The sequence below is a fragment of the Ambystoma mexicanum genome, chromosome 8 (assembly GCF_040938575.1).
Source record: "Ambystoma mexicanum isolate Mex_15411 chromosome 8, UKY_AmexF1_1, whole genome shotgun sequence".
Classification (NCBI taxonomy): domain Eukaryota; kingdom Metazoa; phylum Chordata; class Amphibia; order Caudata; family Ambystomatidae; genus Ambystoma; species Ambystoma mexicanum.
In genome coordinates, this window is record NC_090929.1 from 1,628,381,548 (window position 1) to 1,628,408,055 (window position 26,508).

The window sequence follows — 26,508 nt, forward strand, 5'->3', positions numbered from 1 at the left end:
ATAGTTTTTGACAAGTTGGTTGTTTTAGACTGGCCTGGCAGCAGAGCCCAACAGTGACTGATATCCACTAGTCAGTCAGAGAATCAGTAGTTGGCGTGGGGCATAGGGACGCTTGCGCCTCTCCTTATGAGTACTTTCTTTGGAATCTTATAACTCAGGTTTATGTAAAGTAAATATTTTAATTGTTCTAGACCAAAGTAAAATCAACTGTTTGAAAAAGTCTTATTTTAGTTCATTTACATTGAAGGTGCCAACATACTCCCTTTGGAGGCACATGGTACTGTTTCGCCCTTCCCTGGGCTTTGTCAAGGCATAGTTCTAGTAAAGATGAGTGCAATACAATGTTGTGCATATATTTCATAAAGTGCGTTAATATAGACATTTTACACATAACCCATATATTCCATACTTAGAGATATGAGTCTCAGTTGTCACACAGAAACGTTCATACATTAATGATCATCCTATTCTGAGCAAGCTGAGATTCAATACTTATGCTTAATAGCTCTCTTTAGGAAAGAAGGGGGAAGAGGGAGAAATTGGAGGGGGAAAAAATTATAAAAATAAAAGTGAGGTAGTGTTAGGTCAGGATGGGGTATATCCTGTATTATGTCAAGTATGTCAGTTACTTCCATTTGTGTCTTACATGGGTTAGGTCAGAGGCTGTCTTATTTTCCATTGTCTCTTGTTTCAAGAGTCTCATATCATATGTGTTGCTTCAAGTAGCATTCATATGACTTAGATGCACACCTATATCTGTGAAATTATTCAGAGTGTTAGCTCAAACCTTTGCATAGATGGTACTACATGCTAGGACTGCTTAGCTAGAGAGTACACCTCTGTTTCTAATAGGTGCTGGTGTAAATGTGCCGAGAAGGTGACCTTTGTACACATTTGGGGATCTTGCGCAATACATCAGGTTTGTTAGTTAGAAGTGGTTAGTTGGAACAATGATCCTTTTGCCCAAAACCCCAGAGATGTTTCTTCTGAGCTACCTTTCCTCCGACTATGATGATCCTTGTTGCTCACCTATGACTGTGCTCATGTTGATAGTAGCTAAGATTGCCCTGGCAGCCCAGTGGAAATCTGATAGAGCTTCAACTAGGAGCTAGTGGGAAGGTAGGGTAAAACATATCTGCTTGATCAAACGTATCGCCTGCATGAGGAGAAGCAAATCGATCTCCTGGTATAAGTAACAATTTTATTTTCTCACTGTATTGAGCAATTTCATGAGGTCCCAGGATGAGAACAGACCTCACTAACACCTCACAGGTATTTGGTGTTGTGCACCAGGAGCACAAAGGGTGTTATTGAAGCCTGTGCACCCTCACAACTGGGGAAAAACACGCCGATTCTCGTCCCATGTTATCCCTAAACTGTGTTGTTTCTAGAATTGATACGCAGAGTAAGCTAATTTGATGAATAAGACTTACGATATGGGACTTAAGTTTGAATTTCTTTGTGTCTCATATGTTTTTATTTTAGGTTTAATCCTTTGTTGGATTTTATTCCTTTGCTTGGTCTTGCATCTTCACTTGAAAGTAATAAAAGTACTATGTTAATAATATACTAGCTTATAAATTGAAATACTGAGCTAAGTGGGTAAAACCCTGGTATTGATTTTGTAATTGGCAAAATAGAATCTTGCACTACTGTGTTAACTGACATAATTGTTCCTTGCTCAATGAAATCGGGAACTGCATTGCTAACAGGGCTTAATGGAATCTGGCACTGCTGGACTAATTTGTCTGCCAACTGTGCTTATCCTTGATGATAGCGTCAGTACCTGGGCATTGGATGGTAACTGTGCAAGTACCTAGTAACGGCTTGAATATTTGGATAGCAATACCTGGCATATGATGGGTACCGGCATAAGCTGCTCGTTTAATCCTAACAAATGATTGTACCACCTTGATGTATGGTTTCAGAATCTTGAGAATGTTGTGAGTACCTTGGTATGTGATGTTGGTGACAGTACAATGCTTATACATCTGCTAAAATGATTGGCTCTGTCAATGCTTGTTTCACTTGGGCCTTTCCCTTCTAGCTTTGAATGAAAATAAGGGCTACTAATAATATCCATGACAGTGAACAATACTTCCATTATTTTTCCATAGTTAAACTGGCAACAAAGAGCTACCATGAAAAGATTAAAGCCGTAACTGAGGAGCTCAGCGAAGCTAGAGTAGAATTGGATTTAAAGGTACAATATTTGCATGTTTTAAGGTATTATTTAACCAAATGTTTGCACAGAGATAATTGTTTGTATTTAGTTGCCCAAAGAACTTTGCATGTCTTTGAAGACCTCTAAATACAGTTTTTTAGAAGGCATGTTATTGTTGAATGGGTGGTGATCGACAAGAGGGTGGGTGGTGTTCCATGAGCCAAAAGGAGTTGTAGAACATCTACTACAAACATACTGACCATGGAATGAGGAATGTGGCTTCTTGCGCACATCCCACCCAACATCTACAAATAATGTGTATCAGAAATGCACAGTGACCTTCGGCAGAGGTTCTGAGCACATGTCTAGGAATGTGTCCTCCCAAGTCCTCTCTTTAGATAACATGTGGCTGTAGACATTGCTTGGGCACTGGGCCTAAGTGATCTCAAAGGTTTTTCCTGTGTTAATGAATATCTCTGCTAAAGTGCCGTGGAATATGACCAAGCTCATGATATTTTGCAACTTATCTGCAGGCACAAACTGTGTTAGTTGTCTTTAGTCCTTGGATGACACTGCAGCGACTGTAGCATTATCTAGAAGAATGTGTGAGGTGCGGATTTCTATTTGAACCTTTTTTTTATATAGACTAGGCATTGTTCATTCTAGGGAGGTCTCCGGAAATCTTTCTATTAAAACACTTGACTTTGCTGACATCCCTTATTTTTTTCTTTGAGGCTAAGGGCTTCGTAACAGGGACAGAGACTAAAATTGTAATCAATACAACAAACCAACAACCAACTACTCCTATATTCTCCCCTTCTCTGCTAATTTTTTCATCCCACTCTGTCACCCCACACTCCACGTTACCATCCACCTTATCACCCCCCCTACATTTGCCCTAGTTTGATTTGCACTTTGACATTGTTAATCGACACAACTGTGTATAGTACAGATATAGTACAGATAAGGGGTGCTTTTCTTTTTATTTCGGTTGCTGTAGCTGACATCTTGTGGTGGCAGAAAAGGAGATTTCTTCTTGTAGATCTTGTAGATCTTTTGCCCATATTAGTGCTATTGGTTGGATATTCGGGCCATAAATTGGTCAAGCTTTGTACAGGTGCGATACCCATTCGCTGTATGGACCTGCTCTACCAGTGCCTCAAAATGTTTTAGCAGTCTGGACCCTTCCTTTGCCAATCTCGGATTAGTAATCCAATGCCTGATTGTCCGCAGTAAGGTTTTAAACTAAGTTTGCATTTCAACTGGTAAAGGGGGGAGGTTACCCACGCTACATGTATACACGTATTGCGCAAGCGACCGAGGGTTGTACAACAAGGGAATACAGTGATGGGGTACTATGATATGTATACCACTGGAGGATAGAAAAGGATATAGCGAGAGGGAATAGAGAGTTTTACTGGCAGGGGACATTGGCTAGCGAGGGAAAGGTAGACATAGAATCGATGTGGGAGATTCCACAGATGAATAGTTGACATATAGCTCCTTGCTTTTTCAGTCACAGTTTGTAAGTGCCACCTGAACCAGCCCAGAGTGAGCTCAGTATAATATGATATGATATATGATATGATAGGGCATTTATAACACGCCTATACACAAGTGTTTCAAGGCGCGAATTAGCTATGACCACTGTAATAGGCAGTGTGAGAAACCCAAGGGTATTCTCACTCGTAAACCCCTTGGATCCTCTGCACAGGTGACCAGGGAAAGGCCATCGCCATTGGATACTGACCCTGGGGGTGGCGAAGCGAGGGAGGATCCCCTGGGTGGAGGGTCCTTGGGAACTGGGAGTGGGATATCCTTGGACGAGACATGGTATCCCCCTTCCCTAGTGACAACCAACCCAGCCTTTCCCCAACCTTTATAGACTATTCTAAGCCAACTCCCCTCATTTCCCCACAATTGACTCTTGACAGTACTGGGACAAAGAAGAGGCAAATAAGAGCAATGAAGACTATGCTCTTTTACCACTCTAGTACTGGGACGAGGAAGATGCCTGCTGAGTGCAGTGAAGGTCAGGCATGTCCCTTTAATTTTGGTCACGCAAGGTTGAATAATCATCCACACCTGTCAAGGGGCTACAGGTGTATAAATGGAGCCCTGCCCAGCAGCAACAGAGACCACGGGGAATGACCGGAGAAGAACCAGGACATCCGTGCAGGCTGCAGAGAATCATCCTACAACATGGCGTGAGAGTGGGGACTCCCTGGAGCCGACTGGGAAAGGTGCTTATTCTTGTTCCCCTGTTGTGGAGGACCACCCCAGGAGTGTATGAGCTGCATGACCTGGAGGCCCGACCTGAAAGGAAGAAGGCTGTGTGATCCGCTGTGCAATACAAACCTTTACAGAAACCAGTGAGTTTCTGGCGATTGAGAAACCCGGTGCGTGTGTTTGAACTTGAGCATTTTCTGAAATACTTTGTATCAGAGTGGTCATGTGTGGCAAAAAGCATGTTTCCGAAGTTGAAGTGTGGCACTTCGAACTTGGGGAAGGGAACTCTGAGTTTCATTTCAAGGTGATTTGAGCTGTGTGACTTGGAACTTGAGAAAAAAGAACACTGAGACCTGAAAACACTATTACATCTTAAATCCAAGAAAGGGAATGCTGAGACTACTTTTTGTGTGGAGCCTCTTTATAGTTGGGGAAGGGAGCTGAAAGGAAGCTGCGAGCTGGAAGAAGCTCAGAATTTTGTTTAACACTGTTTTCTCTTGATTGATGACATCCCTACACATTGCAGAGATTAGTTGTGAGGGCAAGCATAGGTTTTGGACACAGACGGATTCCTAAGTTGAACTCTTTGACTCCTTTCCCTAGACTTTCCATAGTTTTATTTAGGTAGGGAAATCCCTCCGTACTATAGGGCAAGTTAGGCATTTTTTCCATCCTGACATTTAAGTTAATAAACTTCATTGTTTTTGAATCTGGAATCTGTTGTCTGTGTCCCTCTTCATAATGCCTTCACAGCAATGAAAAAGAAGTTGTTTTATGATGCTCTATTGCTATTCATAAGTAAAATAAAGTTGCTCCAACAACAACACGATTGTGGGCCCTATTCCCTAAGCAGCCCCCACCGTCCCTAAATATAGAAAGAGGTTTCTTGTGAGCTGTATCATTAATGTCTATCGCAATGGCACTATCATGGCTCAGGGTCTTCAACCCAATCTACTCCTCTTAAACTGGTGCCTGCTGTCCCTCATCAACTTCCTTCCTACGCCTGCTACTCCTTCCTCTCTCTTTGTTCTTCCTCAGTATCCTCCTCTGGCAGGTCTACTACGCCCCTGTACCACCTCCTTGGAAAACCTTTAAAGGCAGAGACCTGCTTCATCTAGCCACGCTTAATGCTCATTCTGCTATTAAACACTCTGCTGACGTCTGATTCCTTCTCGAAGACCTTGACCTCAATATCCTTGCACTTTCAGAGACGTGGTTCAATGCCAGATCAGTCACTGCTTTTGACTCCCTTCTCCCTATTGGCTACAAGTTCATCTCTAACATCACCCTAACCGTGCTGGCAGTGGGGTTGCCTTGATGTTCTCTGAGTGTGTGCCTTCATCCCTCGTACCGTTCCAGCCATACTCCTTTGAGAGCCTGGAGAATTTGGAGAGGAGAGCCCTGGAATGAGAGTTTGTCACGTGTGCGACCAATCGCTGAAATGGCCTCTTTGGTGGTGTAAAAGTAGATTCTTGTGATTACATCCCGCGGGGCGTCCTAGTCGGTACCCCGACGTGGGCGCAGTCTGTGGGTGCGATCGAGAAGAAGTTGGGTTTCATCTAGATTAGGCAGCAGCGACTGGAAGCAGTTGCCGCACAAAACTATATATTGGATCAGTAGAACGGGTTGACTCTGGCAAAATTTAGAACATATCACATTTTATTTAAGTTACTTTATTACAAAAATATATCTTTGATTTCATAAGTACTCTTAAAAATCCAACAATTCATCGCCTCATCTAAAAGACATCAAAATCTACCCTGCTCTCGATTTTTGGCAGAGCATCCACTATTTATGGTAATAATAATATAATAGTGGATGCTCTGCCAAAAATCGAGAGCAGGGTAGATTTTGATGTCTTTTAGATAGATATGTTAGAATGGGGAGTGTATTAGGGTATGAATGAGGCGATGAATTGTTGGATTTTTAAGAGTACTTATGAAATCAAAGATATATTTTTGTAATAAAGTAACTTAAATAAAATGTGATATGTTCTAAATTTTGCCAGAGTCAACCCGTTCTACTGATCCAATATATAGTTTTGTGCTGCATAATACCTGAAGGATCAGGGACTATAGTGCAGGTCTACCCCTCTATTTTTTCTTTGGAAGCAGTTGCCTACATACTCTGGTAGCTCCTTGTCGGGGATTGAGGAAGGCACTCCTCGGATGCGCAGGTTATTGCGGCGGGAACGATTTTCCAGGTCTTCCTGCTTGTGCTCGAGGATTTCGGTTCTGTCCATTAAGGCTTGGACAGTGCGTTGTACTTCCGCTAGCGAGTTGGAGTGTTCTTGGGCTAGGTCTTCCGATTTCCCCCATCCTGTGTTTAATATCGCTGACCCTTTGTTCCGTTCTTGCTTAGCGGTGAGCTCAGACAGGCATGATCTAGACTCTGCTTTGATATCGGACATGAAGGCTTGGAGGTCCTCTTTAGTTGAAAGAGATCCACTCTATTCTGGGTCTTTTGAAGGCGTGAGTTTTGATGGGTCTGCCTTTCTGCCCCTCTCCACTGGCAGGAGCATGGTGGAAATATCCGCTGATTTCGGAAGCTTCAGAGATTTAGTCATGGTTCCGTGGTGAGGGGCGACTCCAGCAAAATTAGGCGAGGTTATAGTGGTTGGCTGGCGGGTGAGGTTCTGGTTGGTCCGTAGAAACTCCCAAGGAGCCAGCTAGGGGACCCCTCTGTCTTGAGTTGGTGGTAGCAGGGCGGAGTGGTGAGCCTGGCATTTCCAGGAGGGGTGCTGGTCGGGTAAGCTCGGTCAGTCCTTTGCTATAGTGAAGAAGAGGATCCCCAGCGAGCAAGGGAGGAAGGAGGACCCCGAGCTTCTATTGGCCGCTGATGGCAGATCGCCGCTGGCCGAGACCTTCCTTTGGGCCAGCAAGGTAGATAGGCCACTCCAGTCCGCTGATGATGGGGGGTTGGGCAGGGGCGCCCCAGGAAGCTGAGGGGGGTGTGGTTGCCCGCCGTGGCGGGGGCTGTTTCGGGGGTCCAAGAGTCCAAGGAGGGGGTGGCTTAGGGTCCTGGGGTAGAGAGGGGCAGGTCCAGGGGCCCTAGGCGGCCCAGTTCACTTCCTTCAGGGCTCCAGGTCAAAGGGGCGGTCCTTTCAGGCATGTGTTGGGCCTCTAATGGATCTCTTCACCCCCCCGGTGGTTAGGGTGGGCACACCGCCCCAGAGAGAGCAGAGCAGATGGAGGTGCCTTTGTCCAATTACGGTATGGGAGGAGCAGGGAAGCAGAGGCTGCTCTGAAGCAGCAGCGTATATGAGAGGAGCAGCAGCGGGTAAAAATGTTCTGCGCCTGGGTGGGTTGTAGGGAGGGGAGGGACCCCAGCTGGTTCTCACCTTGTGTGTGTGTATGGGGGGGGTCCCAGCCTCAGCTCCCCTGCCGGGGCTCCGTGGTCACCTGCTGTGAGGAGCCAAAGATGAGGCGCAGTCTGGGTCCACTGCAGAACAGTGGGGACGATCGTGAGCCCCTGGTGGGTCTCAGCACAATCTGAATGCTCACAAGGCCTAGTAGGACCCCCTCTGTCTTGTTCATCATTGTTATTTTATTTGCCTTTTGTTCCCCTGTCCCCTCCCCTTTGCCCTGTGGGCGTATTGAAACAGAATTCTTTGATTTATAAGCGCCTTACAAATGCACAATAAATAAATACATTCCTCCCTCTTTTGTCTAGTAGGTGACACAGCATCTTAACAAGAAGCATGTGTAAGCCTTAAGTGCACTGCACAGACTCGGCAACACCCCCAGGTAGGACTACAAGGTCAAAGTCCACCTAATCCATGACTTCTGATACGCAACCCAGGTCACCCACTAGTGCCCCTCTACGGAAAGATAATTTCATGCTAAGAGTGGAATGGTCCGCATCAATACGGATGTTGATCCCGCCATTCTTGTCTTTAGCCCCATGTTGTCACCACTATATTATGTGGACCCTTGGCTAGCTAGGTCGACCTGACAACCAACATCTGTTGAGTCCTGGTCCATGCCTCAGGTACCTCTGAGACATGCCAGTCAGTAATACTTTATTTCGGCAGATTCGCCATAAAAGAACATGTAAAAAAAGGCATGTTATGTTATGTTACTTGGCATTTATATAGCGCCTTATGCATCATTGGTATGACCTCAAAGCGCTGGTAGGTTGAACGCCCTCGGGAACCCCAGTTCAAGTCAGTAGAGAGAGTGTCGTATGGTGCGTGGGCGCACTGGATATGTGTGCAGCTGGTGTGGTTGTTGCATGATGGCTGCTTCTTAGCAGCAGGTGTGGTGCTGGGGAAAGTAGTTGGATGTGTTCAGGAGGGTGGGCACCCAGACTGAGTTCTGACTGCGTTAGGCATGAGGAGATGCCTAAGCTAGCCGGCATGTGCTCAGCTAGCTGTGTTTTATTAGGTGGATTAGGTGTTTGTGGGGTCATGTTAGTATAGGGACAGCTAGACCGAATGTGTCATAGCATAGCTGTGTTCTAGTTGAGTGACGGTGTATTGGAAAGAGTAAGCGTAGTAGTGTGATATGGTGGTTATCAGTAATGCGCCTGTGACCAAGCACGAGAGCAGGACAGGGGGGCGTACATAGCGGCATACGTATATAAAGCGACAGGATGGATAGGGTAAACATGTGATACAGATAACATGGGGATACAGGTACTTAACATATACATATCATAAATAGGAGATTTAGAGATATACAGAGCTATATCCACTCTATCCACTCTGTCATTTCCATCCACTCCATTCACTCTATCCTTTCCATCCACTCCATCACTTGTGTACGAGCGCGATACAAATAAAATATCATATCATATCATCCACTCCATCCTTTCCATCTACTCCATGCATTCCATCCGTTCTATCCATTCCATGGATGATAAAACAATCACACTATAAAAATATCTAATAAAATTATGTTCTACATTTCCACACTGCTAGTTAAGTGCTGGTGCCATGTGCACATCATTGGAAAATAAAAGCTTTTGAATTGATGTTAACATAATCCTTAGGACTAGTTGATAACTCGTTATTACCCAACTTGACTGCAGATTATTTGCCTGGGGTCGATTTGACCAAATTTAGGCATGGGGGTTTTACTGCAGATATATGTGGGGATGGCTTAATAGACCAATTGTAAACAGTTGAACTGCGCCACATCAAAGAAAATCCAAAAGGTACAGTTGTACTGTATTTTAATTTGTGTTCCGAACAGCCTGACACGTGTTTCGAGCGTAGCTCTTCCTCTGAGGCTGTGCCAATCTAATCAGTTTTGTTTATGAGATGCATCGATATATACATTGCCAATCACAGTATATACTCTCCGGAACTCTCCCGAGCCTTCAAACCAGTGAAGTAACTGGAATCGACGTGCCCCTGAAAATTCACGCAGGATGGAGAGCTCATCTTTCAAGAATATAAGGTGAGATTGCTGTGAGGGCATTTCGGAGGTGATTAGTTGGGGAGGACTGTGGGGGTGCCATCACTTGAATCCACAAGTGGCTAAATCCATCTCTCCACTTGCAGGAGAATATTTCTACGTGTTAAGCAGACAAGATTAGGAGGGCAGATCCAGTCAGTCATCGCTGCACTACGCATCACGTGGGTGGAGACCGCAACTGTCCGGGTCCGACAGACGCCCCTGTGGGAGCCAGGTGAGCGTAACAAGTGTCCCTTCAAGTAATGCAAAGAGGAAAGAAATGGGTACAATTTGTGGAGGATTGGGGTTTGAGTTTTGTCGATTGCACTGAATCCTCAAGCAAAATTTCTTGGTCTCGGGGTTCGATGAGTTCACTGATAGACTTTTTCTGTATTTCCCAAACATTGGTAAGCATTGTAAAGCCTGTGATTGTTCATGGGATTGTGAATAGTGATCATGCACCCATCGAACTGGGAATATGTAGACAATGCTCTTTTTATCAAGTTGATAAGTCTTTACAATTCACTGAAATAGACCGTCCAAATATATCCTTGAGATGGAACCCTGTAATATGTCAGAAATTAGTGAAACAGGTATATTTAAAGCTAGAAGAGACAAATGAGGAGTTTTCAAGGCAGGAGATTAACTTATAAAAGAAGGAGGAAGTAATTTCAAAAATTGTTAAGGAAACTCTAGATGAACTTATAAAAAGGCAGAAACTTTTCTTGCAGCCAAAGAAACATGGTTTCGATCTAGAGGTGGCACTGATTAACGACATAAAAATAGAGAGATAAGGAAATTATCTTATAAGAAGTTGAGTGAAACTGACTATGAAAGGAAAAAAAACATATCCTACAGGTCTATAAAAATAAAATAAAAGGGTTTAAGATAACATCACATATTAAAGAGAACCAAGAGATTATTAGCAATGTGTAAAAATGATACTAGAAGAATCTGGGCTAGTATCCGACAATCGTATATGCCTAGGTGTGAACAGCCAGCTAATATTATTCCAGCGGAAGTTTGGGAAAAATAAATCTATGTGAAGTATACATTGCCTGAACGATTCATGAAAATCATTTATACGCCATTAATAAAACAGGGGTCATGTGCAATGAATTGGACAAAAGAGGATATAGTGTGGGCCATTGGTAAGTTATCAAATTCAAAGGCTGCGGGCCCGGATGGCATCCCGCCATGTGTGTATAAAGCAGAACCGTTGCTTTGGGCAGGTATTTTAAAGATCAAGTATGAGCTGATTTTCCAAACCTGCAAGATTCCAACATCATGGGTTACCTCGATTATAATACCAGTATTTAAAAAAAGGTGACCCAAGTAATCCGGCAAATTATAGACCTATATCATTAATGGATACATCAGCAAAAGTTTTTGCTATACTTCTCTTGTATGAATTGGAGAATTATATCGAACTTCATGGCTTATATTCAAAGTGCCAAACTGGTTTTAGGAGAGGGATGGGAACTGCGCTGAATGCGTCAATCCTATCCCATATATTAGCAGAAAAAAAAACAAAGGTGCATGTCCAATTTACATGTCTTATATAGATTTGTCTAATGCCTTTGACACAGTAGTGCGTAATATATTGTGGGAGAAGCTGGCATCCTTTGGAATATCTGGGCTTTTGATTTACTGGCTTACTCAGCTCCACACGAACACTACCTATAGGATCAGATTGACAGCAGAGGGGGCAATGACAAAAGCTATATTCACGGAATTGGGATTGAAACAAGGAGGTAACTTGGCTGCCACTTTTTCAACCTTTAACTGTCTGACTTGGAAAACATTTGGTATGAAGCAAGGGTTTTTCCAGATCGCCTTGGAACTTTGAGGCTTCATTTTTTGGCATTTGCTGATGATATAATTTTATTTTATCTCACTCCAGCAGGGCTGCAAACTAAAATGCAGTTATTTGAAAATGTTGGCCATTTACACAACCTACAACCAAATGCAAACAAAACAACAATGATGGTATTTAATGCAGGCAAAAAATTGAAACAATATAGATGGAAATTGAATATAGTTTATTTAACCCCCTCAGTGGAGACGATACATATCGAGGCTATTTTGTCACTAATGCAGCCTCAATTAGTCTATAGTGTGAAAGATTTAAACTCAAAGCTCGGCCTCTTCTCAGCCAAATGAAGCACATTTTTTCCAAAGTAGAGCCTGTGATTTTATATACTCTTGATGTGTGTACATGATGAGTACACAGCTTGATATTCTGCAGGGAAGACTAATGAAAACAGCCTTGCATATTTCGTTGGCAATTCCTAATTGCATTGTGCGACATGAATTTGGATTAGTGTCACTATTATGTAGAAGTGTGTATGTGGGTTTTCTTCCTGAACACTTTTTATGGGCCACTTACTTTGGGATACATTCCATCAGTGAAATTGGCAAAGGGTCCCTGACATAACAAATGCATCTTGCTTTATTCAATTACAGAATCAGGTTGAGCCCCCACCAGTAGCAGTACTACTTTTTCTGTACTAATTTCTTGTAAGCCACATACAATAAAACAAATAAAAATAAATAATTGGTCGCAAATCCTGGATCATCCTCCAACTCCCCCTGTTGCCTTTTTAATGGGGTATATGGCAGCATTGCATGGTGAGGTGGAGGGTAGTATGATCCTTTGGTGCAATAGGGCCTGCAGTGTTTCCTGAATCCCCTCCTCCGCCTCCCTGGACAGTGGGTATTGATTGACCCGCGGGAGTACTGCTCCTAGTTTGAGTGTTATTTTTACAGGACTTGCAACATCCCTACATCGTGTGGGTTGGTTGTCCATGAACGTACGGGGACATATTGCAAATCTGTCTCACTGAATTGGAATGGCCCACGAACAGCCATGAGGGGGCTTTGCACTTGCCTGTATTTTACTATTATTTCACATGGTATTCAAATTTTGAGTATTTTTTCTCCATCATTATTGCCATCCTCAAAAAGCTCTTCATCAGACAATTCTCTTAGGGGCACATTGGGATTGATGGATACTACAGCACTTCAGGTTGGAAAATCAAGTCAGTGGGTACCCTCCACTCTTTTCGTGTAACCTGGTGTACCGCTGCGGCCAGTATCTTGATGCCATAAACAAACATGTCGGCATTGACATGGATACCTCCCACTGCACTTCACTGGCCACTGCATGTATTACCAGAGAGCACATGCCAAGTGTGGCACAGACAATCCCTTTGTCTGTAAAAGAGATTGGGTCTCATTACACGGAAGGCGGTAAGGGTTAACGGTCACTGGTAATGCTACCGGTGACCGTTAACCCTTACCGCCTTACTACGAGTTCCCTTTGCAGGACCCGACTTTAACGGCTGGTTTTACCAGCCTTTAAAGTAGGGTGCCACAAAGGGACCTTGGTGCTAATTATGGTACTGCAATTTGCGGTACCGTATTTAGCGCCTTCCCCATTCCCATTATGCCCTATGGGGGCAAAAATGGGAATGGGGAAGGGCCTTGGTGAATGGGGAATTACCGCCCCCGCTCACCTTGGAGTAGGGCGGTAATTCCGCCATCCACCAAGGCAGACACGGTAAAATACCGGCGGCAACCATGGCGCTAATAGCGCCATGGTTACCGCCTACCGTGTAATGAGGCCCTTTGTCATGTTCCCTACAGATCCCTACCGAGCAAGTTGACAGGAGAACTCTCTGAATAGAAGAGGGGAGCTCATACAACATCCCTTCCCACCTTGACGTCCAGATCTTTTGTATAAGGAACTGTCAAAACAGCCCCAGATAATCCCTTTGTGTCTAGAGCCTTTCTGGATAGCAGGAAGTTTCCTTCACTAATGCCCGACTTCTCCGCTCCTGAGTCCACCATGAAGATTGTTTATTCCCTATCTCTACCCCCACCAGTGGTTCCTCTTCTGGATGTAAGGTAATTGACAGTACTGGACAGGCAAGTGCTCTCTGTGGGCTGTCCTAGTCGGGGTATGTGTCTGTCCCATGGAACTGGAAAGGGTTTCCCCCTACCACTGTTGCTCCTTGATATGGGGCTGCTGCTCCGTTGGGTGTAATAGCGAAAGGGTGTCTGCTCTCGGCAGGCTGCTGGTTGGGTCAGGGCTGGTGTGGCTGCATTGCTTGTTTTTGATGTGGTGGGTGTTTAGGGCCGGGATTTGGGTAGGTAACTGTATATTCCTGGTGAATCCCGTATGGAATTGATGACATTCCCTGAGCGCGGGCCCTTGGGGGTTACCTCGGTGGGGATACCCATACTGTTGTTAATTGTAGTTATAATTCCTTCCCTGCCTGCTGAAACATTCTCTGAAAGTGCCCCCATCTCCCACACGACCAGCACTGTCCCGGTCCGCCACCCCAGGGTCCTTGATCCCCCTCCCCAAGGTCCTCGGAACCCATCACATCCACGTTGCTGCCCTCCTTGCCACTGGGGTCCTGTAAAATGCTGCTTTCCTCCCCACTATCCTTGTCCGCCGTTTAGCCCAAACTGCTGCTATCCTTGCCTGGGTCGCAATTGAGGTGCACCCTTCCTCACCTGCCGGCCCTGTTGATACTGCTGCTACTTTCACTGGTTTATTTTGAACCAGTTTTGCTTCCTCCGCCTACCTCCTCTGAACCGTTTTTCTCTCGCTCTTTCATCTTTGAATCTCGGGCCACCCCTTTGCTTCCAGCCCTGCTATCTTATCAAGCACTTCTTTGGGGAGCCCTCTTTTTACAATGAAATAAAACAATGACGTTGATTGATACCAGACGCTGTCCGTTTCTGCTCTCCATATCTCTTGAACCCTAAGAACATATTGTGCAGCATCTTCCTCATCCCCATTGTGCATTGCATTATTGATTGTAAATCTAGGGTGCCTGGGAACGTGCGTCACAGCGCATCCCATGCCCGTGCTCTGATCTTGTTGAATGATGCTCCATCATGGGCATTGTAACTTAACGTTACTCCCAGGTACCCAGCTTTAATCCACAATGTTCCTGCTTGATCTCCCACTGCTGCTATCAACAAACTCTTAATGTCCCCTCTGGCTAAGGGTACCCCTGCTGTGTTATTCTCAAAGGCATAAATCAATTTCCCTGCTCCCGCTGTCAGTGGCAGGGGCACCTTGAGGAGGTTGTTTATGTCCATTTGAGCCCAGGGTACCTTGTGTGGTCGCCCCACGCCCTTTGTTTTAGGGGCAATTTCAGTTTTGCCTTTCCTTTCCCACCCTTAATTTCACTTCCCTTTTTCCGTGCCAATGCTATACCCCACATACTGCTTAACTCTTCTTGAGAGAAGTCTGACTGCTCAGCCACAGCTACCAAGTGAATCTGTGTGGTACAGACTGCTACCAAGTGGGTTCACCGCCAAACGCCTGTAGTCCTAAATCTTTTGCAGTGGTCCCAGAGGGAACTGCACAGGTTTCCGCCTAACACTGGTGTACAGCGGTGGGATTTGTATCCAGTATACAGTTTAGAGTGCTTTTCGACACTTTAGGATGACTAACCACAAAGCTTAGCACTAAAAAGCAACTTTCACAAACATGTCTACGATGGAAACTTACAGTCAAGAATCCTTGTCAGGTGAAAATACTGAGAGTTTGCGAGCTCTCTGTAGGCAAGAGAATCTTTCTGTAAGAGGCAAGAAGTTAGAACTAATAGAGAGATTGCTGGCGAACCAAAGTCTGGGTACTGGTTCAGAGGAACCAATTTCTCCAGCAAATGTAGATAACAGTGATGGTGTTGATCTAAATCGTAATTCTGATGATAGCGATGAAGAGGCTGACGAGGACGGAGAGGCTAACGAAACTGTCTCCCCTGCTCCTCTACCTGCCTTACCAGCTGTACCTACGGGGCCCATACCAGGTCCCACAAGTAACCCTGCTTATTTTGAACTTGAAAAAATGAAGCTCGAATTAGAATACAAACGGTTCTTGGCTCAATCAGAACGAAACCAAGAGCTCGAGTTCAGACGGATGAATGCCCAGGCTGAGCAGAAGCAAGCTGAGTTAAGACTCAGGGAAATAGAACTTAATCACGAGTTAGAAATGAAAAAGTTGTCTATGGAAAATGCTTCTCTCTCCTCTGGTTCCTCTAGGAGCTCCAGTCCCAAAAGACCCAGATGCCGAAGGAATTAGTGGGTATGTATGAACCGAGATCGGATGTGGTGGATTGGTTAAAACTGTTTGAGTACAATCATGGGCTCCAGGACATCACCGGGAATAATTTACTTCCCTGGTTGTTCTCTAGGCTCCCTCCTGTTGCGACTGATGTGGTAATGGAGTTGGGGGATGCGGATAAGACGGATTACGAAAGTGTGAAACTAGCTTTGATAGCTAGATTCGGGAAGACCCCTTCCCAGTATCTTAAGAGGTTTAGAACCCTCAAAAAGCATGATGGTACCCCTTGGGCTACCTGGGTGAGTGAAGGGTTGAAAACCTTAGAGGGATGGATTAAGGTTTACAAAGTGAACACTTACGAGGGTATGAAGAATCTTTTTATGTTGGAGTCGATTTATGATGCCTGTTCTCCTGAGCTCAGACAGCACTTGGCTGATTCGAAGGAATTGGATTCCCAGACGCTAGCTAAGGCTGCTGATTTATGGGTTGCCAACAGGGCTACTCATAAGGATTCTGGGGCAACTCAGAAAAAGGATGAGGGAAAGCAGCCTAAAAAAGACTCAAAAGAGAATTCTAATAACTCAAATTCCAAAGAGTGCCCCAAACAAAACCAGAAGGGTAAGCCACAAGGAAAACCACAGCAGAATAGTGTGTCTTCTGGTGCCAAACCGGAAGGAGGCCTGAACAAGCCACCATTCCAAAAAGCATTCGGTAAATGCTTTGTTTGTGGCTCGACTGACCACATGAAAGGAGATCCCAGATGTAAGGGTAAACCTTCAGGGGTCCAGCTTGTCTCCTTAGCCTTCGCTCCAGAGGAGGAAGTCCAAATGGCAACTGGAAACTTTCTACTGCTAGCTGACGAACCCATTGGAGTCTCAGCCAGCGTTTCTTTAGTATCTCTGGGGTTGTGGGAACAACAGAATTTAGATGTCTATAATTCTATCCCCGATAATACTAAAGAGTATTATAAGGACAGTGTCCAGGTGAATGGTCAGGAGACTCCTGCCATTAGGGACACTGGGGCCAGCATAACTGTGGTGGATAAATCGTTTTTTCAGGCTGAGGATGTTGCTAAGGCACCCAAACGCCTCACCAAGTTAGCTGGAGGGCTTGTGCAGATGCTTCCCCAATTACCAGTTCTCATCCAGTGTAACGACATGACTGTGAAGATACCTCTCAGCATACAGAGTGAGGTACCAGGACGCGTACTGTTGGGTAACGATTTGAAAACTCTTGGAGTTGTATCGCATACTCCCAGACCTCCTAGTAAACGGTTACAGGAGCTAACCAGACCCGCAAGAGAGAGGACCATGCGCGGTACTCTCCAGGAGATGGTGAAGAAAGAAATCACTCCTGCTCCACTAGAATTGTCGGCAGCTGTCTCCAAGAAATCAGAAGCGAAAGGGAAACCTAAGACTTCTATCCCGAAACCAGCAGCCAGCATTTCAGTGCAGCCAACACGGACTTCCCCGCGGTTGTCCAAAGTTACACCCGTAACTCCACCTCCAGCTGAGGCTGAGAGGGAGGTACAACCCTGTGTGGTAGAATTAGACTCTGAGGAAGAGCTAATGGAAGGCCAGGAACTCATTGGAGATCTGGATCCTGTTGACCATCCTGAGCTGCAGTCTTTACTGGCAGAAGGTGGACCCAGCAGGGCAGACTTCAGTAAGGGACAGAGAGAATGTCCAACTCTGGAAGGTCTTCGCCACCAGGCAGAAGCTCAGGCTGAAGGGCAAGAGCCTGGGAAATACAGGTTGCACTGGGAAGATGGCCTCTTCTACAGTGAACCAACCGAGTCTGCACCTGGAGACTACAAACGACTTGTAGTACCCCAAGAGAACAGACCACAGTTCTTGCAGTTAGCCCACGAGATTCCTTTGGCTGGTCACTTGAGTTTCAAGAAGACTAAGGAAAGGTTCTCTCTCTACTTCTGTTGGCCAAATATGGGGGCCGAAGTAGAAAAACACTGCAGGAGCTGCCACACCTGCCAGACCTCTGGTAAGGTTGGCTCCAAGAATGTGGCACCTTTAGTGCTTCTCCCAGTTGTGGGAGTCCCATTTGAGAGAGTAGGGATTGACATTGTTGGTCCCCTTGATCCTCCGACCTCCTCAGGCAACAGGTTTATACTTGTTGTAGTAGACCATGCTACTAGGTATCCTGAGGCAATTCCTATGAGGACTGTTACAGCTCCGGCTGTGGCTAAGGCCCTCCTTGGTATTTTTACTAGGGTCGGGTTTCCTAAGGAAGTAATCTCTGACAGGGGGTCAAACTTTATGTCCCACTACATGAAAGCCATGTGGAAAACCTGTGGAGTTACTTACAAGTTCTCAACAGCTTACCACCCCCAAACCAATGGGTTGGTAGAACGGTTCAACCGAACCATGAAGAGCATGATAGGTGCTTTAGAAGAACCCCTTAAGCGTAAGTGGGACCTTCTACTGCCATGCCTTCTCTTTGCTTATAGAGAAGTCCCTCAGGAGGGAGTAGGTTACTCTCCCTTCGAACTTCTCCATGGTCATCCCGTCAGAGGTCCATTGGCCCTGATTAAGGAGGGGCTGGAGAGTGCTCCTTCCCCCAAGCCAGTCAGAGTGACTGACTACGTGATAGGTCTCCGGAGGAGAATGTCGCACATGATGACGGAAACAAGCGATAACTTGAAAGCTGGACAAGCATTGGTCAAGCACTGGCACGATCAAAAGGCTAACATGGTTGAGTTCGCTCAAGACCAGCTCGTTCTCGTTATGATCCCAACAAGGGAGTAAATCTCTCCTCCAATCCGACACCCGAGCAACAGGAAGAGTGCAAATCCATGTTGAATCAGTTTGCCTCTCTGTTCTCGCTTTCACCATGCTTGACCCCTTGGGGCCAGCATGACATACTCACTGGTGACTGTCTGCCAGTCAAAAGCAGAGGATACAGAATGTCAGAAAACGTACGAACCCACATCAAAGGTGAGGTCAGCAAGATGCTTGATCTCGGGGTAATAGAACCCTCTACTAGTCCATGGTCTAGCCCTGTTGTGTTAGTACCAAAGGCCGGATCTAAAGAGCTTAGATTCTGCGTGGATTATAGAGCTCTTAATGCAGTCACCAAGACTGATGCCCACCCTTTGCCAAGAACAGATGAGTTGGTGGATAAACTTGGCGCCGCCAAGTTCCTCAGCACATTTGACTTGACGTCAGGCTATTGGCAAATAGCCCTGACAGACCATGCCAAGGAGAAAACTGCATTTTCTACCCCCGTTGGCTTATACCAGTTTAAGTTAATGCCTTTCGGATTGAAGAATGCACCTGCTACGTTTCAACGGATGGTAAACCAGGTTCTGAATGGGATGGAGGACTTCTGCATGGCATACTTGGATGACATCGCAGTGTTCAGCAATTCCTGGGAAGAACATGTAACCCACCTGAGAGATGTTTTGCAGGCTCTTGGACGAGCCAATCTGACCATAAAGGCGAGTAAATGCCAAATTGGACAGAGTAAGGTAGTCTATATTGGACATGAGGTAGGAGGTGGAGAAATAAGGCCTTTGCTCAGTAAGCTTGAAGCTGTGCAAAATTGGACAACACCTACTACTCAAACCCAAGTGAGAGCCTTCCTAGGCCTCACTGGGTACTACAGGAATTTCATAGAGAACTATGGGACCATAGCCTCTCCACTGAATGTCATTTCCTCGCCCAAATTTCCTAAAAAGGTTAAATGGAACGAGGAGTGCAATCAGGCTTTTGAAAACCTGAAAAAGGCTCTTTGCCAAGCCCCAGTACTCAGAGCTCCTGATTACCGCCAACACTTCATTGTGCAGACAGATGCTTCAAATGTAGGGATAGGTGCCATACTCAGTCAACTGGATGGGAAAGGTAGGGAGCACCCCGTTTGCTTCATCAGCCGCAAGCTGAAGGATCCTGAAACAAGGTGGGCAACAATCGAAAGAGAGTGCTTTGCTATCGTGTGGGCTCTGAAGAAGTTTAGGCCGTACTTGTATGGTTCTACTTTTGTCATTCAGACTGACCACCAACCCTTGAGATGGTTAATGCAAATGAAAGGGGAAACCCAAAACTATTGAGATGGTCGATCTGCCTGCAAGGGTTTGATTTCACCATTGAGCACAGGTCAGGAAGTCACCACCAAAATGCTGATGGTCTCTCTAGGATGTATGTCATCGACTAGAGGTATGAGATTCATCCAGGAGTGGATTAAATCCTCCTGTCCCTTAGTCTGGGGGCTGGGGGGGGGGGCGAGTGTTAGGGAGAATTCTCTGTTTAGGCTGAATTTCCTAACCTAGTGAGTCCCCCAGCAGCTTTGCTGGATTTCAGGAGTATGTTTTTGTCCATCCTGCCAAGAGTGAGACTCTTTTCCTCCCACTCTTGGACATGAATGTGTGTAATTCCTTTGAATGTCAATGTGTTCTATGGGCTATGGGGTCTTTTACTCCATAGGGTCTCATATGTTTTTCTATGTGTGTTACACCGCACCCTACGTGCCGTAACACTGGGGCGTCCTAGCGGACCTCCACCATAGACTCCATACCCGGGGACTGACTACTGTCTCCCCGGGCATGTAAAGTCACCATTGGCTTTACTAGACCTAAATTTACCAACAGAACTAGTACCAACCACCTTATTGTGGACGTGCTAGTAGGGGTCATTCGATTACTTCTGGGTCTGTTACTCGAGGGGGCACTGTCCCGTCCCCCCTCGTCGAGTTTTGGCTGGTGACAGTGGAAACTACTTGTTATGTTCGACCCCGAACATAACCCTATGGGATTCGTCCCATTGTTGGAGATTGATACTTTTCCTCGTTAATCTCTAACGTACCATCGGTCTACTTATCTTAAATAAGTTTATCGGATGGTATTTTCTGCCAGAACTCGGTTTTTAAAATGGCGTCTGTGTTCGTCTCTGTGACTCCTAAACCAAAGGTTGAGCCCTTTGTTCCACTTTTGGCGGGCCTCGGTACAGAGACCCTCCAAAGTGGTGCCATTCTGTCTGGGTTACCACAGGGGCGTGGGAGGGGGTTTAGGCACCCTGGACCGAGTTGCCTTGCCAACTCCGGTCGCACTCTGGAGTGATTGGCCCAAGTGGTGAGCCTCCCCGCTCACCACTTAGCGAGTGTTGATTGACAGCTAGGCTGAATGAATGAGGGTTTTCTGCATAAAAGCAGGGCTTTTGGGACTGGATCTTCAGAAGTCGCCACAGGACCTAAGAATCCGACGAGGGTAACGCTGAGCCGACCTGCAACGACGACACCTCCGGTGGAGCCCTGCTGAACCGACTCACCACTTCCCGACGACAGAGGAGATCTCCCTGCCGGAGAGTCTCTTTCCCTGACTGGTGGGAACAACCAGTCCCCTTTGCTTTTTCTTCGCCTCAGGACGCAGTGGTCGAATTGCCAGTGCAGAACACCTCGGCAACCGGATAGCCACTACCCCTGTACCGCGACCAAAAGGTGGTGACTTGTCACGGAGCACTCCGCGGCTGGTCTCTTCCCTGGTGGCGCACCTGACTTCACTTTTCTTCGACGACGAGATCATCTCTACTCTTGGCAAAGACCCGACCTGCATCCACCACCAGGAACAACTGCCCCCGCCGGAGCTGCCCTCCACAACAAGGTACCTTGTCTGCCTGGCTTCCCTTTCGATCGGTTCGAGTGAGGTGTCTTAATCCTCGCCTTTCCGTTGGGTCGCCTCCAAGCTTTCTCACGTATTGTTCTGACCTTGTTCAATCTGCCGATAACAATTTGCTACAAAGACTCGAACGCATTTCCTCTAGAGACTTTTGGGACATATCGCCTTGCCTCTCTCCGTGTGGGCCTGGCCTCTGAACTTTATGATCTATTGTGGTTCTTGCCTTCGTGCCTTGCATTTTTCTCGTGAAGTATTGAACTGTGTTGATTTCGTAAACCTACCTATTTTGTTCTCTCCCGCCCTAACTAATATTAGAGTGCCATCTAGGTTGAGGTATACACCTCTGTCTGTAAATAAGTGATGCCGGTAGAACCAAGACTTGTCGAAATATTGTTAGGGGGTTTGATCGTTTCTTCTTCGTAGAGTAATTGTAATTGAATTGTTTGCCGTGATAGTGCCATAGTGTTTTTCATAGATGTTCCGTTATAAATAAATACCTTAATATCTTTACACTGAAGCCTTGTTGCGTGTTTGCTTGTCTTACTGTGAAGAATTGTCCAATATTGTATACTCCACATACTGCTTAACTCTTCTTGAGAGAAGTCTGACTGCTCAGCCACAGCTACCAAGTGAATCTGTGTGGTACAGACTGCTACCAAGTGGGTTCACCGCCAAACGCCTGTAGTCCTAAATCTTTTGCAGTGGTCCCAGAGGGAACTGCACAGGTTTCCGCCTAACAGACCTCTTTTTCGTCGAACATTCTCCAGAGGTCTAATATTTCCCTTCGGTTTTGCAATGGTCTCCCCTTATACCTAGCAGTTAAGTATGTGGACATATGGTCCATGGCGCATCTGTTGAAGGACCCATGCTCTGGCCAGGAGTGTGGCATTCCTTCCCATTTTGTCTGTCACCCATTGATTGTGGTACTTTTAGTTTTTCTGACAGTACAGGGGCAAGGCTTTACATAAATGGTTTAGGGGTGTGTCCGTCCTCATAGTCTGGTCCGGAGGGTATCTGGTGTCGGGGTTATGCTTTCATTACTGCTTCATAGTCAAAACAGAAATGAGTCCAAACTAGTTAAAACATATGTAGCTTGATTGTGTCTTTAATACCAGTCAATTCTATCAATAATTTCACAAATAAATCTTCAATTCACTTTTCCCCCTCCCGTGTTCCCCACTAGAGTTTCCTCATACACTCCATACACGTGCCCCTGGTGCGCTCATACACGTCGTACACTGGGTCTCCTCCGTACACATTGAAATACACCAACAAAACAAACAAAAATAACAACCACTACTTCCCACAAGCTCTCTAATTATAGAGCTTATATATTTCTTCTTATATTTTTCTCCCGCACTGGTCGAGGTAGTGCACGTGGCGCAACCGGCCCCCCCTTACATGCGGGGCTTCCGTATTCATTTTCCATATCCTTCAAGTATATAAAAAGTTGCCATAAAAAACCTCCACAATCTACAAACCACAATACACTCTCACTTTCTCTTTCACTGCATGTTCACCCTTTTCACACTGCTCTACACACCCAACCCTACTTTGTTATCCCTTGCAGGATATACTCATGTGTTCACGTTCTTCCGAAAGCCTCAGTTCACGGGGGATCCACAACAGGCCTGGGCCTCTCCCTGGGGCCGCACCACGCTCCAACGAGCAGGTGGGATTTCTGCAAAGACGGCATCCACAAGGGGACTCGGCGTACGCGTTTTGGGACTGGTCATCGGCGGGTGGGCACGGACCTTCCCGAGAGCCCCCCTGGACACCCCCCACAGGTATGGGTACGATGGAATCATGTCGTACGGGTCAACAAATGAAGGCAATTCCCCTTTCACGCACACTCCAGAATAAAGTCTACCCTCTAGGGAAATAGGGCAGGAGATAGCGTTGCAAGGATAACAAAGGTTTAATTGTACAGAATACAAATATCCGCACAGGACTCTGCTGCTCAAGAGCGCTCTGGTTAATCTAAGGACAAACAGCAGTTTAAGAAGTCATGTGCCATCATCATTTAACGCAGAAACTGGTACTACCGATTGGTCCAACGTATGGATTTGCCTGCTCCATAGAGGATGCCAGGCTACAATTGGTTATTTCTGTTGCCCTCGATCAGGATCCATGTGGGATGCCGGGCTCATATCGGTCTTATCGGTCTTGAGTAAAGGTCAGGCTATACGTATAATACAAAGTTACATCTAAACTAACACGCTAAACTCCCTATTCCATCACTTTGGCATGCACCTGGGTGGCACGGGAAATGGTGCAGGGGGAAGTGAGGATAAAATAGTCAGGCTGACTCCCACATTCAGGGCTTCATTGATACTGCACTTCCTGCACTCAATGTCTCCACCATGGGTTTGATCTTTAATGTATCCCTCCCTGTACCTCGTGTTACAAAGGCTGTAGTTTATGCTGGAAGAAATACAGTTGCGCATGTTTGAATCTTTTATGAACACTTGATTTGTGTTAAGACAGGAGGGTTGTTTGCTTATCAGGCAATGCAGAGGTGTGGGGGTCTGGTCAGTGGTGTGGGCCTAGCTTGGGGCTTGCTGGGTGGGGGTTAGAGGCCTATTGGCAGTTTAGTGGAGGTGGATGGACATGCTGTGGTGCCTGCGGTTGTCTCACGCTCTTTCAGGCGCATTCCTCTGAAAGATACTAATTGTTTGCAACAGTGAAGGTACAAGGGGGGAGGGAGTGCACTTCTGTGAGAACTGGCTGTGCGGATTTCTAGTGGACTTTGTTCATGGAGTTTGATGGGTGCAGCACGATCATCCAAGCCTGGGGTTTCTGGCCTACTACAAAATGGAGTTTCGGGCTATGTGTTTTCCAGTGCCGCGTATCGAGTCTTGGCGCTATATTGCTTCTATTTTGTTTAAGGGTGCGGTTTTCTCCCCCCATGTACATTACATCACTTCATATGGTGTTCAGCGCCTATGGGGGTGGGATATACTCATTTCCATCCCAACAATAGGTTTTGAACACAGATGGATTCCTAAATTGAACTCTTTGACTCAGACTTTCCTTACTTTTAGTTGGGTATGGAAATCCCACCTTAATATAGGGCAAGTTAGGCCTTTTTCCATCCTGACATTTAAGTTAATAAACTTGGTTGTTTTTAAATGTGGAATCTGTGTCTTCTTCATGATGCCTTCATAGATGGTGTCAGTAGTGGGATGCAGCTCAACAATTACAAGTTGGGGACCACTTAAAAGGGACAATGGTACTTGAGCCTCTGATCCACTAATCATTAACACAAACCCAAGTAACAACTGGGAGGGATTGACACAATCAGGGGAAGTAGATAGTGGAATCTCTAATCCTGAGAATAACTCAAGGAGAGTTTGGACAGCCAATCTAAATGTTTCCACCCACCAGTCCTTTTCCCAAAGGTTAGAGGCCAAATGGTCCCACGCCATTGAGTCAAGAACACTAGACTCGGAAAGGTTGGGAACTTGTGGGGCTCGAACCCTGCTAAGTCCCGGAATGGGAATAACCTTCCATCCATTAGTAGCACAGGCCATTCTTCTGGTAAAGAGAACCGTGGAGCGGGAATAGTTACCATCTGTTCTGTCCCCCAAGAAGGGATGGTCCCAGCACGGGAGGACATTTTTTCCTTGCACCTCTAGGTAGACATCCCCTCCAATATGGTTCTTTATATAATTCCTGGCAGAAGGAAAAACTTTCCAACATTACCTCTACTCGGGTGACAATAAACTAGAGTTTATATTGCTGAATCTTTCTTCCAACCCAATGAAAATCCAAAGGGGTGACTTGATGGGATGCTTGGTCTAGGAAGATATTGGGGAAAACCCTCACCAGGCAACTCCAGTAAAATGTTTTATGGTTCCAAAAGTAGAAAAGATGCAGGATCTAGATAGGAAAGACACCCTCAGGGAAAGGAAAGACACCCTCAGGGAAACTAACAAGGTTCCCAATTGCTTAACACTGAGGGGAAAGCATGCACCCTTCAATGTAGGAACTGAATATGTTATCACCTTCCCCGAAAACCTTAACGTACAGGAGTCAAAAGGGGAAGTTCAGCCCATTTAGCATCATCCGGCTGTAGAACCCAAGGACGGAAAGCTCCTTTGGTCAAATCAAAACAGCCCCCACTGTAGAAGGCATGGAACCCTCATTTATACTGGCCTCAATCGAAGTCTCCAATCACCCTGTTCCTTTGGTTTCCTTAGTGCCTTCCATTGGGGAGCCAGTGTATAACCTTAAGCCTGAGAGGGGATACAAGGAGGGGAGTCGACCTATAGATTAGTTGTGAGGGCAAGCATAGGTTCTGGGCACAGACGGATTCCTAAGTTGAACTCTTTGACTCAGACTTTCCTTAGTTTTATTTAGGTAGGGAAATTTTATAGGGCAAGTTAGGCCTTTTTTCCATCCTGACATTTTAGTTAATACACTTGGTTGTTTTTAAATTTGGAATCTGTCCTTCATGATGCCTTTACAGTATCCAAATATTTAATATTTTTGTCTGTCCACCTAAAGCTATACGCATCCTGAAGGCACAGAGTTATTTCACGACATTCTGTAATATTAAAGGTCCTCAGACTTTACACAGTAGGTCTCAAAAACCAACACTTTGGGGAACTTCTATAATTCTTCATTAATTTTAGACCGAGCGGACCTAGAGCCTCTCAGTAAAAATTGTACTTTGTCTGCATACAATGCTGTTTTATGTTTATTGTTCCCACCACTAAACATTTAAACTTCCAGCAATGAATAATCAGGAGGGCAAAGTTGCAAGTGGGAAATTGCCACCCCTTCCTAGTGCCCCAAGTGAACAGTATGTCAGAGAACCAAAATGTTTTTATATTTATTTTAATAAATGGGAAAGAAGTTTACTAACTGGTGCTTTTTAAGAGCGGGCCAAATTCAAATTAAGTTTTGTTGGCCAGGAAGCCAGAGTTCAACGCCTTTTGCGTTTGTATTCAAAAGAGTGAAGTGCTTTGGACAGAAACCCTGTACACAGTTCTTATTGTCA

At 45.6% G+C, this 26,508-nt stretch overlaps 1 protein-coding gene across 1 annotated transcript in view; it reads left to right on the forward strand.

Moving 5' to 3' along the window:
- The window catches only part of CCDC172 (coiled-coil domain containing 172), a 1,280,439-nt gene that overhangs the window by 96,226 nt on the left and 1,157,705 nt on the right, over nt 1-26,508 (forward strand). The window contains exon 2 of the mRNA XM_069612213.1: nt 2,118-2,203. Coding sequence (XP_069468314.1) covers nt 2,118-2,203 — 86 coding nt within the window. The remainder of the gene's footprint in view (nt 1-2,117; nt 2,204-26,508) is intronic.